General features: G+C 47.2%; 1 protein-coding gene across 2 annotated transcripts in view; it reads right to left on the bottom strand.

Moving 5' to 3' along the window:
• tbrg4 (transforming growth factor beta regulator 4) overlaps positions 1–17,089 on the bottom strand; it is a 53,474-nt gene extending 36,385 nt beyond the window's left edge. Inside the window, exons 1-3 of one of the 2 annotated variants that reach the window (XM_072468156.1) lie at positions 17,019–17,089; positions 11,147–11,618; positions 9,379–9,702 (exon numbers count right to left, since the gene is read on the bottom strand). In XM_072468156.1, coding sequence (XP_072324257.1) covers positions 9,379–9,702; positions 11,147–11,569 — 747 coding nt within the window. In that variant the 5' untranslated portion in view covers positions 11,570–11,618; positions 17,019–17,089. Of the gene's footprint in view, positions 1–9,378; positions 9,703–11,146; positions 11,619–11,767; positions 11,884–17,018 lie in introns of those variants that run through there. The other variant, XM_072468157.1, reaches the window with a different exon arrangement.

Genomic DNA, 17,089 nt, shown 5'->3' with positions numbered 1-17,089 from the left:
GGAATCACCCATAGTCACCATTAAACGCATACAGTTCCCCTCCCCCTAATGTTCGATGTAATCCAATTCTCGAAAGTGCATAATGAATAATGTCCATGAATTGTAGAACCCCTCCATACTTCCCCTCAGTTCAAATTTGACCTTCTCAAGAGTCAAGAATTCTAGCAGGTCCCTCCGCCACGCCAGGGCACAGGGTGGAGAGGTTGTTCTCCACCCCAACAGGATCCGCCTTTGGCGATCAACGAGGTGAAGGCTACAACATCTGCCTCCGCACCCATTTCCAACCCTGGCTGGTCCGACACCCCGAATTTGCTCTGGAGGGCCGGGTTTAGTTTCACATGCACCACTTTAGAGATTATCCGAAACACCTCCTTCCAGTAATCCTCCAGCTTTGGACAGGACCAAAACATATGAATGTGGATTGTGGGGCCCCTGCCGCAACGTTCACACACATCTTCTACTCCCTCAAAGAGCCGGTTCATCCTCACCCTTGTGAGGTGTGCTCTATAAACCACCTTCTGCTGTATCAGCCTCCAACTCGTGCACGAGGTGGAGGCATTCACCCTCCGGAGCACCTCACACCAGAACCCATACCCTCCATACCCTCTCCCAACTCTTCCTCCCACTTTGCCTTGATCCCATCCAGCAGTGCCTTCTCCTCTTCAAAAACAGCCCGCAAACCGCCGACACTACCCCCTTCTCCAGTCCCCCTATCGTCAGTGCCCCCTCCAGCAATGTGGAGGCCGGCTCTACCGGGAAGCTCTGTATCTCCTTTCTGGCAAAGTCTCGAACCTGCATGTACAAAGAACAAAGAAATGTACAGCACAGGAAACAGGCCCTTCGGCCCTCCAAGCCCGTGCCGACCATACTGCCCGACTAAACTACAATCTTCTACACTTCCTGGGTCCGTATCCTTCTATTCCCATCCTATTCATATATTTGTCAAGATGCCCCTTAAATGTCCCTATCGTCCCTGCTTCCACTACCTCCTCCGGTAGTGAGTTCCAGGCACCCACTACCCTCTGCGTAAAAAACTTGCCTCGTACATCTACTCTAAACTTTGCCCCTCTCCCCTTAAACCTATGCCCCCTAGTAATTGACCCCTCTACCCTGGGGAAAAGCCTCTGACTATCCACTCTGTCTATGCCCCTCATAATTTTGTATACCTCTATCAGGTCGCCCCTCAACCTCCTTCATTCCAGTGAGAACAAACCGAGTTTATTCAATCGCTCCTCATAGCTTATGCCCTCCATACCAGGCAACATTCTGGTAAATCTCTTCTGCACCCTCTCTAAAGCCTCCACATCCTTCTGGTAGTGTGGCGACCAGAATTGAACACTATACTCCAAGTGTGGCCTAACTAAGGTTCTATACAGCTGCAACATGACTTGCCAATTCTTATACTCAATGCCCCGGCCAATGAAGGCAAGCATGCCGTATGCCTTCTTGACTACCTTCTCCACCTGTGTTGCCCCTTTCAATGACCTGTGGACCTGTACTCCTAGATCTCTTTGACTTTCAATACTCTTGAGGGTTCTACCATTCACTGTATATTCCCTACCTGCATTAGCCCTTCCAAAATGCATTACCTCACATTTGTCCAGATTAAACTCCATCTGCCATCTCTCCGCCCAAGTCTCCAGACAATCTAAATCCTGCTGTATCCTCAGACAGTCCTCATCGCTATCCGCAATTCCACCAACCTTTGTGTCGTCTGCAAACTTACTAATCAGACCAGTTACATTTTCTTCCAAATCATTTATATATACTACAAAGAGCAAAGGTCCCAGCACTGATCCCTGTGGAACACCACTGGTCACAGCCCTCCAATTAGAAAAGCATCCCTCCATTGCTACCCTCTGCCTTCTATGGCCTAGCCAGTTCTGTATCCACCTTGCCAGTTCACCCCTGATCCCGTGTGACTTCACCTTTTGTACTAGTCTACCATGAGGGACCTTGTCAAAGGCCTTACTGAAGTCCATATAGACAACATCTACTGCCCTACCTGCATCAATCATCTTAGTGACCTCCTCGAAAAACTCTATCAAGTTAGTGAGACACGACCTCCCCTTCACAAAACCGTGCTGCCTCTCACTAATACGTCCATTTGCTTCCAAATGGGAGTAGATCCTGTCTCGAAGAATTCTCTCCAGTAATTTCCCTACCACTGAAGTAAGGCTCACCGGCCTGTAGTTCCCGGGATTATCCTTGCTACCCTTCTTAAACAGAGGAACAACATTGGCTATTCTCCAGTCCTCCGGGACATCCCCTGAAGACAGCGAGGATCCAAAGATTTCTGTCAAGGCCTCAGCAATTTCCTCTCCAGCCTCCTTCAGTATTCTGGGGTAGATCCCATCCGGCCCTGGGGACTTATCTACCTTAATATTTTTTAAGACACCCAACACCTCGTCTTTTTGGATCACAATGTGACCCAGGCTATCTACACCCCCTTCTCCAGACTCAACATCTACCAATTCCTTCTCTTTGGTGAATACTGATGCAAAGTATTCATTTAGTACCTCGCCCATTTCCTCTGGCTCCACACATAGATTCCCTTGCCTATCCTTCAGTGGGCCAACCCTTTCCCTGGCTACCCTCTTGCTTTTTATGTACGTGTAAAAAGCCTTGGGATTTTCCTTAACCCTATTTGCCAATGTCTTTTCATGACCCCTGCTAGCCCTCCTGACTCCTTGCTTAAGTTCCTTCCTACTTTCCTTATATGCCACACAGGCTTCGTCTGTTCCCAGCCTTTTAGCCCTGACAAATGCCTCCTTTTTCTTTTTGACGAGGCCTACAATATCACTCGTCATCCAAGGTTCCCGAAAATTGCCGTATTTATCTTTCTTCCTCACAGGAACATGCCTGTCCTGTATTCCTTTCAACTGACACTTGAAAGCCTTCCACATGTCAGATGTTGATTTGCCCTCAAACATCCGCCCCCAATCTATGTTCTTCAGTTCCCGCCTAATATTGTTATAATTAGCCTTCCCCCAATTTAGCACATTCATCCTCGGACCACTCTTATCCTTGTCCACCAGTACTTTAAAACTTACTGAATTGTGGTCACTGTTACCGAAATGCTCCCCTACTGAAACATCTACCACCTGGCCGGGCTCATTCCCCAATACCAGGTCCAGTACCGCCCCTTCCCTAGTTGGACTGTATCTAAATATTTCCCCCTGCTCCAGCCCATACTTTGCTCCCAGCTCCTTCAATCCTGCAAACCAATCCCCAAGAAACAAATCTTTTAGTGTCCTAATTCCTTTCTCCTCCAATCTCCGAAAAGTTCAATCCCACTTCCCTGGCACAAATTTATGATTCCCCCGAATCGCCATTTCCCTTGACCCTGCCCCCAACCCGAAGTTCTGGCAAAACTGCCTCCAAATTCTCAATAAAGATATTACTAATGGACTCACTGAGAATTTCCCAGGGGCCATCGGGAGCGGCGCTGTTGCTAGCACCTTCAATCCCGACCACCTACACAAACTCTCCTCCATTCTGACCCACTGGGAATCAACCCCTCTGACCCAGCTCCGTACCTTCTCCACATTCGCCGCCCAGTAATAATACATCAGGTTCGGAAGACTCAAACCCCCTGCCTGCCTTCCTCTCTGTAGTAGCACCTTTCTAATTCTGGTCACCTTCCCTCCTCATATGAACGGGGTAATCATCCCTTCAATCTCTCTAAAAAATGCCGTTGGCAGGAAAATCGACAGGCATTGGAAAATAAACAGAAATCGCGGCAACACGTTCATTTTAACCGCCTGTATGCGACCCGCCAGTGTACGAGGGAGACCATCCCACCTTGCCAGATCAGCTTTCACCCTCCCCACCAAACTGGAAATGTTGTACCTACAGAGCCCCCCCCCCCCAATCCCAAGCAACCTGCACCCCCAGGTATCTAAAGTGAGTCCCTGCCCTACGGAATGGCAGCCCCCCACCGCTGTCCCCAGCCCCGGCCGAGACCCCAAAAATATTCACTCGTCTAGATTTAATTTGTACCCCGAGAAAGACCCAAACACCCGAAGCAGTTCCAGTATTCCCCATATTGACACACTCGGTTCCAACACGTATAAAAACAAGTCATCGGCATATAAGGACACCCTATGCTCTATCCCCCCCGTCCACCCGCACTATGCCTTTTCATACCCCCGAACGTCTTAACGCGATGGCCAGTGGCTCAATCGCCAGTGCAAACAGCAGGGGGTACATAGGACATCCCTGCCTAGTCCCACGGTAGAGAGAAACGTATACCGAGCTGATGTTATTTTTGCGGACACTCGCCCTCGGCTCCTTATACAGTAGCTTTACCCAATCCACAAATCTTGGTCCAATCCCAAACCACTCCAGAACTGCCATCAAGTATCCCCATTCTACCCGGTCAAACGCTTTCTCGGCGTCCAATGCCACAACCACCTCGGTTTCCTTCCCCTCCGCTGGTGCAGTAACTACGTTCCATACCCTCCTAATGTTCGAAAAGAGCTGCCTCCCTCTCACAAACCCCGTCTGATCTCCACCTATCACCTTCGGGAGGCACTCCTCCAGCCTACCTGCCAGTACCTTCACCAATATCTTTGTGTACATATTTAAAAGTGATATAGGCCTATACAACTCACGCTCCGACGGATCCTTATCTCTTTTAAGCAACAGGGAAATCGATGCCTGCCCCAAAGTTTGTGGTAATACCCCCTTCCCTATCGCCTCCTCAAACATCCCCACTATCAGCGGTACCAGCTTATCTTTGAATTTTTTATAATATTCCACCGGAAACCCATCCGGCTCTGCCACCTTCCCTGACATACATTCTCCCAATTGCATCTTTTATTTCCTGCTCCACTATCGCCGCTTCTAATGTAGTCCTGTCCCCTCCCCTAACCTCGGGTACTCCAGCCCATCTAGAAATTCCTGCATCTCCCGGCCTCCCCCAGGTGGCTCTGACCTGTATAACCTCTCATAGAATTCCTGAAAGACCTTGTTAATCTGATCTGGAGCTACCACCAACTTCCCTGCCCTGTCCCGCACCTGGACAATTTCCCTTGCCGCAGCCTCCCTCCGTAGCTGACCCGCCTTCTCTCCATGCTCGTAAACTGCACCCGTGCTCGTCTCAATTGGCATACTGCCTTCCTGATAGATAGTCGGTCAAAGCTCAACTGAAGTTCCTTCCTCTTTTCCAACTTCGCTGGGTCCCCATCTTCTGCATACCTCCTATCTACCTCCAGCATCTCATCTATTACCCTCTGACGCTCCAACCTCTCCTCTTTGTCTAGCCTAGCATTGAACGAGATCACCTCACCCCTCTCCACCGCCTTTAGAGACTCGACAACCGCCTTCGACACTTCACCCGTGCAGTTGAAACCTACATATTCCTCAATTACTTTTTCAATTTTGTCACAGAACCCTCGGTCCCCCAAAAGTCCCACATCTAACTTCCACCTGGTCTCTGTACTACCCCCTTCTCCAGTACAATATCCACCCAATGTGGAGCATGATCTGATATTGCAATTGCCGAGTACTCCGACCCCTTAACCCCAGCTTGCAATGCCTCCCCACCATGTAAGGCAGCACGGTAGCATTGTGGATAGCACAATTACTTCACAGCTCCAGGGTCCCAGGTTCGATTCTGGCTTGGGTCACTGTCTGTGCGGAGTCTGCACATCCTCCCCATGTCTGCGTGGGTTTCCTCCGGGTGCTCCGGTTTCCTCCCACAGTCCAAAGATGTGCAGGTTAGGTGGATTGGCCATGATAAATTGCCCTTAGTGTCCAAAATTGCCCTTAGTGTTGGGTGGCGTTATTGGGTTATGGGGATAGGGTGGAGGTGTTGACCTTGGGTAGGGTGCACTTTCCAAGAGCCGGTGCTGACTCGATGGGCCGAATGGCCTCCTTCTGCACTGTAAATTCTATGATAATCTATGATGAAAAGGTCGATCCGCGAGTACACCTTATGGACCGTTGAGAAAAACGAGTACTCACGCTCCCTCGGGTGCAGAAACCTCCAAGGATCCACCCCCTCCCATTTCCACCATTAGTTCAGCCAGCGCCTTTGCCCCCCCTGACGGACCAACGAACGCGGCCGTGACCTGTCCAACCTTGGCTCCTGCACCAAGTTCCAATCCTCACCACTATCAGTTCGCATGAGTCCAAGTTGGAGATGGCCCCACATACCTCCTTCACGAATCCCACATTGACCCAATTGGGACCATATACACTTACCAGTGCCACTAACCCCCCCCTCCAGCGCCCCTGTCACAATCACATACCTACCCCCCTGATCTGCAACCACCGTCTCCATCTGGAAGCGTACCCTTTTGCTGACCATTACCGCTACCCCTCGAGTTCTTCTATCAAATCCAGAGTGAAACACTTGACTAACCCAGCCCTTTTTAAGTCTCACTTGATCCTTCACCCTCAAGTGAGTCTCCTGCAGCATTGCTACATCGGCCTTCAAACTTTTAAGATGCGCAAGCATCCATGACCTCTTGACTGGACCTCCCAACCCAACCCCCTCACGCTCCACGTGACTATCCTAACTGGGGGGTCTCTCACCAACCCCCCCCCCACCCCTTCTTATCCACCATCATCATACCACCGGGTCCTGCCCCATGAGCCTGACCTGCCCTTATCCGTTATTAACATCAAACGCCCTCTCCCCCTCTCAGAATCCACCCCTGCACTTACCCTCGAAAAAATCTCAACCAGTATCGATCCTCTCCTTCCCCCCCCACTTGCTCGCCTAAGAATTTGTATTCATATAGCACCTTTCACAATCTCAGGTTATCACAAAAGAGCTTTAGAGAAAATGAAGTACTCTCTGAAGTGTTATCACTGTTGTAATGTAGTAAATATGGCAACCAATTCGCACAGCGCTAAGTCCCAGAAAAAGCAATGAGATCATAACCAGATCATCAGTTTAGTGATGTTAGTTGGCAGATAAATGTTGGCCAGGCCACCAGTACAATGCTTCTGCTCTTATTTCTATGCTGGTATGGAATCTTTAACTTCCACACAAAGCAGAGAGAAGGCCCAAGATTAATGCTGTCATCTAAAGCATTGTTTTCAAATTTTCTCCCCCCAGGATCCACTTTTGCCAACTGGCCGACTTTCGGGATCCACTCCAGACGACCTTCACGGCCCTCACCACGTTTGCTTGCCTTTAATGTGAAAGGGGAGCCTGCTTGGTCCTCACGATTTGACTCCAATCAGGTTCACAGGAGGAGAGGGCAATGCGCATATCAGGTGCACACTTCAGCCAGTTCCTTTGTGCCGATCTTTCTCAGAACAGAAAATCCAACCTTGCACATGTAGGATGTGGTGAAGGGCAATAGCAACAAAATGTTCATTTTAGTCAGCACTGGATACTCTTGTGAGATGCTACTCCAGAATGCTGTCAGCCTCATGGGCTTTTGGCGCGTTGTTAATGTGCTGTCACAGATCAGGTACAGCAGCTTAATCTTTTTATTTGGAGTCAGCTGTAAGTTAACTGACTCTGGGGTCTCAGCTTCCAAAGGAATTTTTGACCCACCACTTCTCTTTCAAAATCTGAAACTTCTCTCATTTGCCAGTACTTCCCTGCATATAACACACATGGGCCTTTTATCCTTATTTGCATTGGCACAATTGACAAACCATACTTCAAGAAATCATCTTTATACTGCTTTGTTCCAAGTTAAGTTTCTTCTTTATAGGCTGCTAACCAGAGGCCCTGAAGCTTTGAACAGAGCTAACATTAAAACTGCTCTGTCATAGAAAAGTTACAGCACAAGAGGCCATTTGCCTGTCTTGCCCATGCCAGCCCAAAGACACCCAGGTGTTATTTCTAATTCCAACTTCCTGCACTGGTCCACAGCCCTGTTGCTTAGAGCACTTAAGGTGCCGATCCAGGTACCTTTTAAAAGAGTTTAGGATCTCTGCCTTCACCACCAACCTGGGCAGCAAATTCCAGACTCCCACCACCCTCTGCATAAAAAGGTTCTTCCTCATGTCCCCTCTATACCGTCTGCCATTTATCTTGAATCTATGTCCCCTGGTTCTAGAATTCTCCACCAAGGGAAACAATTTTATCCTGTCCACTTTATCTCTTCCCTCATAATTTTGTGCACTCAATTAAGTCACCCCTCAGCCTTCTTTGTTCCAAAGAAAATAACCCCAGCCTGTCCAATCTCCGCTTGTAGCCACGAGGAGTGTCCTGCTGTGGATTATCCTGAGCAGATTTCTCCAGCAGATTCAGATGCGAGATCCTGGCCAGTAGGTACTCTGCCTATTTGTGTCTCTGGCCGTCTCTTTCTTGTTCAAAACGATCCATCTTCAGAGTCTTCTTGCTTCCTTGCTTGGAGCTGGAAAGTGGAAGAAGGGCAGCACGGTGGCGCAGTGGGTTAGCCCTGCAGCCTCACGGTGCCAATGTCCCAGATTTGATCCCGGCTCTGGGTCACTGTCTGTGTGGAGTTTGCATATTCTCCCCGTGTTTGCGTGGGTTTCGCCCCCACAACCCAAAGATTTGCAGGGTAGGTGAATTGGCTATGCTAAATTGCCCCTTAATTGGAAAAAATGAATTGGGTACTCTAAATTTATTTTTTTTAAAGTGGAAGAAGCTCTCCTCCAGGATTTGGTGCCAAAAACATGTGCACACAGAGCGCTTGACGTCAGGTGTACGTGCAGGGTGCGTGACCTGCTCACCGCTGCCGGTTATGGTTGGAAGACCGCATGCAGCCCAATTTTGTTCTCATTTAAAAGGCGGTAGCAGCCGTCATTGTCAATTTAAATGCTGCTAGCGGCCTTTGGGCCCTTCTCCCGTAATCGGGACCACCGCGGAAACGTCGCACCCGATCGCTTCGCGACGCACCCGACACCCGTGCTTTGAAAAATCCTGACCTAAAAGATGGTACCTCCAAACAAGGCAATGCTTTTCAGTAGTGCACTGAGGGGTTAAGCCTGGATCATATGGTTATGTTATTGGAGTGGGGCTTGCTGTCACTGAGCCAAGCATGACAGCTGAGTCGTGAACAGGCTGGAACGCACAGATGGTGGTGAATGTGTGAGCAGTCTAATTCAAAAGTGAACTGGGTAGGGATTTGGCAGAAAAACTGGAATTGGTATTTACACCATAGAAATAGGCCACTTGGTCCAACAGGACTATGCTGCCGTTTGACCACTTCACTTGATCTCACCATAGCAATATATTCTTCTATTCCTTTCTCGCTCATGTATTCATCAAGCTTCCCTTTATGTGCTTGCAACCTTTCAATGTATAACACACTGTCTGCTGCTGGGTCCAACAAATATCATACAATAGAATGCCTATATTTAATGCATATTATCCATCGTAAAACATGGCTGGATGTAACATTCATGTTGTGATGATAAGACGCTCTGGGTAATATATACCTTATCCTCTAGTCTGTCCATCAATGCACCCGATAGGTGTCCAAGCTTCGTCATCAATATGGCCACGGTCTTGGCATCTGCAATCTCTGTCCACCGCAGCTCCACATTTTTTATTACGTCACTGAGCAGCACTTTCTGTCCATCTGTCTGTGCATAGCTGGTGTAGTAGTCAGCTAGTGAAGTGAGGTTTTTCAAACTCAGACGCCTCAACCGCCAGTGAATCTCATTTTCAACAGACCTTAGGACACGGTTATTAGCAGCCAGTTTCATCACAATGAGGCTCCGCAACAAGCTTACCAGATTCCCATTCCACACTGCAGAGATCTGAAAAGAGAAAATGACAAAGCCAGAAGTCACACAGCCAGCTGAGTGTGAAGGCCAGGATCAGCAGGAGTTCCTCCTTGCTGTATTAATCCATTTCCCCACTAGATGGCAATGTAAATGTAGTGTTGAAATTTTAGGTCATAGAGAAGCGTATAGTCTCACAGATCACAGCATGCAGCTGCTTCTCTTTCACCCCTACTGTCCTTATGTACACTCTGTGACATTGCCAGACAGTTTTCCTTTACACAGCACTTAACAAGGAAATGGAACGACACAATGAGGTTATTGTACTGCGAAGAGCAAGCTGCCAGCTGTGAGTTGGGGCATTTTGGTAGTGTCACTCAGATTAAGAGTCAGGGAAATTTCCAGGGTCCTAACCCTGAAGAGGGATCAAATAGGGCAGGCTCACTGTCCTACATACGTTTCTCACAGGAAATGTGAGCAGAAAGAATCCCTGAAACTTTGTAAGCAATTTTTAAATTAACTCCTTCCAATCTTGTGGCAGGGAGAGAACGCAAGAAATGAAGGGAGTATATATATATATGTATGCAAATGTTGTGAGGCAGAGTGTAAGATTAAGTGTGTGCGAGAAAGTGAGTCTCTGACAAAGTAAGTGAGCGAGAGGGTGAGTGCAAAAGAGTATGTGAGGGTTGGTGAGAATGTGTGTGAAGGCATGAGACTGTGAGCAAGTGTGCGTGAGAGGCATGCAGTTGAGAATGTGAGAGCGAGAAAAGGTGTGTCTATGTGTGCATGCTCATGCACTTGTGTGTCTGTGTGCACATGAGGGAGAGTGAACTCCTTACCCTCTTTCAAAATTCATTCTTGGGATGCGGAGCCCTACTACAGCAGAGTAGTCTGCTAGACCATTTCAGGAGACAAATATGAGTCAACCACTTTTCATAGAATTTACAGTGCAGAAGGCCATTCGGCCCATCGAGTCTGAACCGGCTCTTGGAAAGAGCACCCTACCCAAGGTAAACACCTCCACCCTATCCCCATAACCCAGTAACCCCACCCAACACTAAGGGCAATTTTGGACACTAAGGGCAATTTATCATGGCCAATCCACCGAACCTGCACATCTTTGTACTGTGGGAGGAAACCGGAGCACCCGGAGGAAACCCACGCACACACGGGGAGGATGTGCAGACTCCGCACAGACAGTGACCCAAGCCGGAATCGAACCTGGGACCCTGGAGCTGTGAAGCAATTGTGCTATCCACAATGCTACCGTGACTGAATTTACAGAAAGGACGAAATGGGTCTGAACCTGAGATTTCTATCTAAAAAGGACACAATGAGCCAGTTGGATTTCTGCAAAACCTGGCAACTTCAAGGTCACTTTTACTACTACCAGATCTGAACACATAACATAATATTCTACTGTCATTAACGACTGAGTACTTGAAGGAGGGCAAATTTTGCACAAAGGAAAGCCACCAACCTGGCTGTCAACAATATTCAACAACTTCTGGAAACGACTGTCTCCCAGGACATCCTGAGTCTCCAGCTTCTGCTCCACCACTTGGCGACACGTGCGGTTGAGCAGTGCAGCCGCTTGGTTCCCAGTGACCTTGTGATCTGAGGAAATCTGCAGCAGCTCCTCTGTGCTCAAAGCTGATTCAATCAGTTCATCCACCTTCATGCGCTCGGGCTGACAGGTGTATGAATGCTCGGCGGCGGGTGGCCAATCGGGTGTGTGACGGTGAGAAGATGTGCGGACACCAGCTAGTGGTGCAGGTGACCGGTACAGTTCTGCTGTGCTCCATCTGCAGGTAGTTAGCACAGTGGCAGTGGCAGGGGCTGGCACAGTGAGGAATGAAGTACACAAGTGCCGTGTGCATCTGTGTATCAGCCGAGCTGCCATCTTTGTTGCCAAGGAGTGCTAGAAACTCCTTTACATTTACATCTCACACCTAAAGCAAAAACAGAAATTGTGATATTAAGCCTTTACAGCAATGACTCTCACTGTTAAAATGTCTCATGACGCTTAACATTGGAAAATAAATTAGCCATTCAACTCAAGTAGGTTCCACCATTCAATTACATATGGTCTGATCTGTACCTCAACTTCTACCTTTGCTCCATTTCCTTTTAAGCCTGCTGTCATTTTGATCAATCTGCATTGCTCCAGCTCGAAGGTCAATCCATCTTTCCAGTTAAGCGACGCCCAGAATTGTGGCAATACGTCAGGTGGGGTCTGACCAAGGTTTGATGCAAACATACAATCTGACATTAGTCTACAAGATCCTACACAGAGCAGAAATAAATGACCAGTTTACTTGTTTTATTTACTTCCGGAGGGAAAAATGTTTGCCAGGACACCAGGAAAGTCCATGTGTTCTACTTCAAGTAATGTGATGGGATCTGAAAAGTCCACTTCAGAGGTAGACCGGATCTTGGTTTAAAGACTCAACATTGCAATATTCCCAAAGTGCTACAATGGAGTATTAAACTAGATTATGTACTCAAATACTGAAGTGAGGGATTAAACATCCCAGGATATTGCTGCAGGGGTTCCTCAGGGTGTCCCAGGCCTAACCATCTTCAGCTGCTTCATCAATGACACTCCCTCCATTGTAAGATCAGAAGCAGGGATGTTTGCTGCAAAATTGCATAATATTCAGTACCATTCATAACTCCTCAGATGCTGAAGCAGTCTGTGCCCAGGTGCAACTTGATCTGGTAGAAGGTGGTGGGGTTGTGGTATTATCATTTTGCCATCGAGCCAAAAAGACGTACTGCCGATCACAAAATGAGTAATGTGGGATCTGAATATCAGTGTCAGTGTGATGCTAGGTATGTAGGCCGTACATCCCAAAATCTAGCAGATCGTATCAAACAGCATGACCCAGCTGTTTTTTGCAATGGGCAAAGTACATACGTCCCCAACCAGCCCGTGCTTACAAAATGCAAAACAGTGTCCAACATTAGAAGTGATTCCACGATTGGACATTTACTAAATAATCCTCAGTGTGCTAAGAATTATGCTGATAACCAATTTAAGATTGTCAGTCAGGTTTGCAGTGTAGCGTATTTGCATGTATACATATATTAATGCACATGGCCCTGCTAAACAAAATAAGTGACAGCCATTCACTAATTCATTCCCTAGGCCAATGCCCTGACCAACCAGGGTCAAGCTGCCTGGTTTAAATTTCAAACAATGCTTGGCAGTTATCTGTCAGTGACCATCAACTGGTGCATTCTCCATGGCAACGCCTCTACCATTAGGATTTCACTTTTCAACCAATCAGCATTCTCTTCTCATACAGTATAAATTGTTGTTTTCCCTTTGTACTGGTGTTCTTGCAAAGTCTGCTAATGAGTGCAAGACAAAAAGCTTCAATGTGTCTCTTTTTTCAGAAATACTCAGGTTCTCTGCTACCAAACAACTATACATATAAAGTTTGTGGAGAGCTTGAAAGGGTAGATGCTGATTTTATGGCTGGCGACTCCAGAACAAGCAGGTACTGTCTCAGGATAAAGAGATGGCCATATAGGACTGAGATGGGGAAATATTTCTCCAGAGAATTGTGACCTTTTGAATTCCCAACCGCGATGGCCTGTCGTTACTTAGTCAATAAATATACTGAAGAGTGAGACTGAAAATATTTTTGGCAATAAGGGGATCAAGGAGTTGTGAAAGCTGAGTTGATGTCGAAGTTCAGCCATGACCTTATGCAGTGGCAGCACAGCTCAAGCATCCACTAGTGTTACTCCTATGTTTTAACGGCAAAGCATTAGGAGGGGATGGGAACATGAATTAAATGGTACAGTTCTAAAGCAGATACAGGAACAGAGAGACCTAGGGTGTATGCAACAAATCTTTGAAAGTGGCAGAAGTTTGCGAAGGCTGTTCAAAATGCTTATGGGATCCTTGGCTTTATCAACAAAGGAATAGAGGTTCTACTGGAGTTTAGAATTTCAAGACTAGGATTGGTGGATTTCTGTTAGCCAAGAGTATTCAGGTATATGGAGCAACAGCAGGTAAATGGAACTGAGATGTAGGTCAGCCCAATTTAATGTAAAGTTTGCTTGAGAGGCTGAATGACCTACTCCTTTTCCTTGATGTCGCTAAATAGGATTGTCGAACGTTGGTTCAGATTATCTTTAAAAGACAGGGTGGGTTATATCCTGCTTCAATTGGATAGAACCTGTTATAATATAATAATCTTTGTCACAGGTCGGCTTGCATTAACACTGCAATGAAGTTACTGTGAAAAGCCCCTAGTCGCCACATTCCGGCGCCTGATCGGGTACACAGAGGGAGAATTCAGAATGTCTTTCAGGACTTGTGGGGGGAAACTGGAGCACCCGGAGGAAACCCAGGCAGACACGGGGAGAACGTGCAGACTCCGCACAGACAGTGACTCAAGCCAGGAATCGAACCTGGGTCCCTGGAGCTGTGAAGCAATAGTGTTAAACCACTGTGCGTTAGACCACACCTGGAGTAGTATGTGCAGTTTTGGTCCCTTACCTTAGGGAGGATATTATTGCCATAGAGGGAGTGCAACAAATGTTCCCCAGACTTGTTCCCAGGAGGTAAGACTGTCACATGAAGAGAGATTGAGAAACTGGGCCTGTATTCTCTAGTGTTTTGAAGAATGAGAGGCGATCTTATTGAAATCTACAATACTTAAATGGCTTTACAGGTTAGATGTTTCCACTGGTTGGGGAGTTGAGAACATGGGTACACGATTTCAAAGGGAATAGCCAGGGACTGAGATGACGAGGAATGTTTTCATTCAGAGTTGTGAATCTTTGGAATTCACTATCCCAGAGGGCAGTGGAAGCTCAGTTATTGAGTATGCTCAAAGCAGAGATTGACAAATTTCTAAATGCCAATGACATAAAGGGATAAGGGGATAATGTGGGGAAAAAGTAATTGAAGTGGATGATCAGCCATGTTTGTATTGAGTAACGGAGCTGGCTCACAGGATTGAACAGCCTATTCCTGTAGTAGCTTTTAGGTCACACAGGAGTCAACCTCAATATAACAGACTAAAAGGGCAACTGTGACTCCATGGTAATCTTTTGCCATGTATCGTGTCTATGGTTCAATTTTATTTTCTTCTTAACATTGCAAATGACAAAGTATATTTTATTGTTCTCAATTTTCATGGATCAGTGGTGTTTACAATGACTGTAAATATATTATTTGGAATGAGTATTTTTTATTTTTGTTCAATAATAAATTAATGTTTCTAGCCTGAACCCTGGATTGATAAAGTAATTATCTATCAAAACAAAGAGGAGAGCATAAAGGGGAAAATGATAACGCTCCCTGAGCCGAGCGTAGTGGTAAGAGATCACGATTCAACCCTTCAGCCTCATAATGTGCATCTAGCTTTGAGGGTGATGAAAAACTATGAAGAAACTTGTTTGGACTGTTTGAAAAATTCAGTTCTTTTAATGTGTTTGATCAGCATCCTCCTGTTCATGATATAAACAGTTCCAACTTCCAACAAAAGCGGCTAGCACTGCTGCCTCACAGCTCCAGGGAACCGGATTCAATTCCATCAACGGGTGACCATCTGTGTGGAGTTTATACTTTCTCCATGTGTCTGCGTGGGTTTCCTCCCACAGTCCAAAGATGAGCAGGTAAGGTGGATTGGCCATGCTAAATTGTTCTTTGTGTCCAAAAAGGTTTAAGTGGGTTACGGGGATAGGTTGGAGGTGTGGGCATAGGTAGGGTGCTCTTTCAAAGGGCAGCAAATGGCCTCCTTCAGCACTGTAAATTCTATGATTCTAATTTGCACAGGAAAAACAGGATCTATGGGGCTTACAGGAAGTAATGCTGAACACCAGGGAATATCCAACTTAGAAACTCAAAAAAAGCAACAGGATAAGAGGAATATTATGGGGTGACGAAAAATTATGAACACACTTGTTTGGGCCAAGTCACTGCTCCAGTTTTATAATTGGTGTTCTTCTAACAATATGTTTGATCAGCATACTGCATTTCAGAATGGTTCCAGCCTGCAAAGTTCCGGATATAGATTTGAGGAAATGTTATAATTTATGTTTGGAAATTGTAAGATTAATAAAGCACATTGTGTAGTATTTACTTTGAATTGAAATGTCTGGATAGGTCACAGATGTCATTAAATGAGGGGATAAATCATCTCTTCCTGTTCCTCAGTTCAGACAAAACAGGCCCATTTGATCTCCTTTCTGAGTGGCTCCTGAATCCATTCATATTGTTGTCTTTCAGAAGGAGCACCTATGATTAGATGAGGAGTGGTTGGATGAGTGAACAATGGGGTGGCAAATGAATGGGCCGCACAGTGGCTAGGGCTGCTGCCTAGTCGCTAGAAATCCAGGTTCAATTTCAGCCTTGGGTGACTGTGTGGAGTTTGCACGATATCCCCATGTCTGGTGAGTTTCCTCACACAGTCCAAACATGTGTAGGTTAGGTGGACCGGCCTGATAAATTGCCCCTTAGTATCCAATGTGTACGTTAGGTGGGGTTGCTGGGATGGGGCAGGGATGTACACCTGGGTGGAGTGCTCTTTCCAGAGGGGGGTGAAGGGGTTGGTGCAGTCTTAAAAATTGTTTTTTAAAATAAATTTAGAGTTCCCAAATCTTTTTTCCCCCCCCCCAATTTAGCATGACCAATCCACCTACCCTGCACATCTTTGGGTTGTGCGGGCGAAACCCACGCAGGCACGGGGAGAATGTGCAAACTCCACGCGGACAGTGACCCAGGGCCCGGATCGAACCTGGGTCCTCGGCGCCAGTGCTAACCACTGCACCATCGTGCCACCCGGGTTGGTGCAGAGTCGATGGGCCGAATGGCCTTCTTAACTGTAGGGATTCTAGAGTGAGGAGGCGGATGACTTGAGTGTAGGTTGAAAGATATAAAGTTACAGCATGGGCCACTGTCTCTCTACCAGGAGACGAGCAACCAGACAGCCTAATCCCACCTGCCAGTTGCAGGTTGCACACAAGTGGATTTTATACATTGAGGGTTTCTGTCTCCCCCACTCTCAGGCAGTAACTCCCAAATCGCCACCATCTCACTGGTAGGATGGATTTCTCCTCCAGTCCACTCTAAATCTCCTATCTCTCATCCGAAATATATGTCCTCCGGTCACGGAATCCTGGACCAAGGGGAACCTGGCCTTCCCGTCCACTCTATCTAAACCCCTCACAGTGCGGTACACGTCCATTAAACCACCCCTCAGCCTCCTCGAGGGGGCGGGCGGAGGGAAAGTGGGTCCAGGTCCGGGCTTGGCCCGCGGGCTCCTCGCCGTCCCCGCCTCCTCTCACCATTTAAATCTCAAAACTTGAACCCGCGCCGCGCAACTCACCCAGTTCCGGAATGGCCGCCGACATATGTCATTTGACGTACAGATCACGTGTGGAGGTGGTTGCCCGGGTA

The sequence above is a fragment of the Scyliorhinus torazame genome, chromosome 11 (genome assembly GCF_047496885.1).
Source record: "Scyliorhinus torazame isolate Kashiwa2021f chromosome 11, sScyTor2.1, whole genome shotgun sequence".
NCBI classification, from domain to species: Eukaryota; Metazoa; Chordata; class Chondrichthyes; order Carcharhiniformes; family Scyliorhinidae; genus Scyliorhinus; species Scyliorhinus torazame.
The sequence above is the reverse complement of the archived record's forward strand: the minus strand, read 5'-3'. Positions and strand labels throughout refer to the sequence as shown.